Raw genomic sequence first — 1,512 nt, forward strand, 5'->3', positions numbered from 1 at the left:
GATCTATCAAAGTCAGACAGCGTTTGTACCTCAGGTCAGCTGGGTCGCGAGGAAAGGATGAGAGTGACGAGGGTTGCAGATGGTGGAATGGGCGCACAAGCTGAAACAAGACTACTGGACTGCATGAGGGGATAGCGATGCATGCGGGAAGATAGCAAGATGAAGATAGCAAGATGAGGAGTGAGTTGAAGCGGAGAGAGAAGGACTGTCGGGGACGAGAAGGAGATGTCATGGCAGGAGAAGGAGACAAGCTGAGTCTTGATAGTAGAGACAGGAGCCGATGTGAGGAGCCGAGCTGGTCATAGACAATTGTAGCTTCTCTTGGTAGGTAGTGAATGATGATATTCTATCTACCTGAGACGTCAGCTCGAGATGTATTAGCTCAAGTTTGACACTTCGGTAAGTGTGAGAGTCAATTACACTAGAATATTAGAACAAATATTCAAACCCTTCGAGTCAAAAGGCATCAAGTCCCGATCTCAATCGACCTCCACGGATCTCTCCAGCACATACAAGTAGAACAAGACCTCCTGACCACCTTGAAGGTCAGTCTTATTTCGAAGATGCTCTTCGATCTTATCCATCCCCTCCTCCCATGACACCGACGGGTCCAAGCACCCATCGATCACCTTGCTCCATATCTCCAATGCTTCATCTCGCTCATCTGGGTCTGATATCACTCTGCGCATCTCCTTGCTGATCGTGTAGTCCAAGATCGCAATGAGCAGCTTGTCGTCCGATATGCTGCGACCTGTCTGACTTGCCTTCCATGCTTCGAACGACGGCGACGAGATCTTGTTCCGTCCAATGTACTCCAGCACGTCCTTGACCAGCTCGGGGCCTGCTATAAATTCGTCCATACACGAATAGAAGTATGCCAGCAGCCTCCGGGTAGAGAACCGCGTATCCTCATATCGCAGAAAGCACATTAGCACGATCGAGCACACCCTCCACCGCGGACTATCCGCTCGCTGCTCTCCAAGGAAATACTTCACCGCCTTCATCGCCTTGTCTCTGAAAGACTTGGCGTCCTCAGGGCTGTAAGCCAGCACGTACGTGTCTGCCTTGGACGTGTCTGTGAGGGGAGGATAGCTCGATACGACATCCTTGGCAGCATGCAGTGCAGCTGTACTGCTCCTGATGTCTCTCAGAGCCTCGCCGTCGCTCACCAGGCAGAAGCCTTCCGGAATGTCATAAATGTTCATCAATACACAAGGTTGTGACTCTTTGCATCTCCTCGCACAGTCTAGTAAGACGCTGTCAAGCGGTCTGTTGCAAGCGAACATCCCTGTCTCTGCATCCAGAAGCGACTCAAACAGCTTCGACTCGTCGCTTGCTGTCTTGCCCTTGCCGCATGTCAGCAGCAGAGTCCAATGCTTGGGCAGCGCCTTCACTTCCGGATCTTGCGGCAGACCTTCTGGCACTCCCTCGATCTCGTCCCGACCAGCGTCTATGACCACAAGCACCCTCGGATGATATCCTGATACGTCTTGCTCGAAGTCCCTGAAGAAC

At 51.9% G+C, this 1,512-nt stretch overlaps 1 protein-coding gene across 1 annotated transcript in view; it reads left to right on the top strand.

Moving 5' to 3' along the window:
- Positions 1 to 127, top strand: part of GUITHDRAFT_116557 (hypothetical protein) — a gene marked incomplete at both ends in the record, with an annotated part of 1,235 nt that extends 1,108 nt beyond the window's left edge. Inside the window, one exon of the mRNA XM_005824212.1 lies at positions 80 to 127. Coding sequence (XP_005824269.1) covers positions 80 to 127 — 48 coding nt within the window. The remainder of the gene's footprint in view (positions 1 to 79) is intronic.
- Between the last annotated feature and the right edge of the window lie 1,385 nt (positions 128 to 1,512).

The sequence above is a fragment of the Guillardia theta genome, assembly GCF_000315625.1.
Source record: "Guillardia theta CCMP2712 unplaced genomic scaffold GUITHscaffold_97, whole genome shotgun sequence".
Classification (NCBI taxonomy): domain Eukaryota; class Cryptophyceae; order Pyrenomonadales; family Geminigeraceae; genus Guillardia; species Guillardia theta.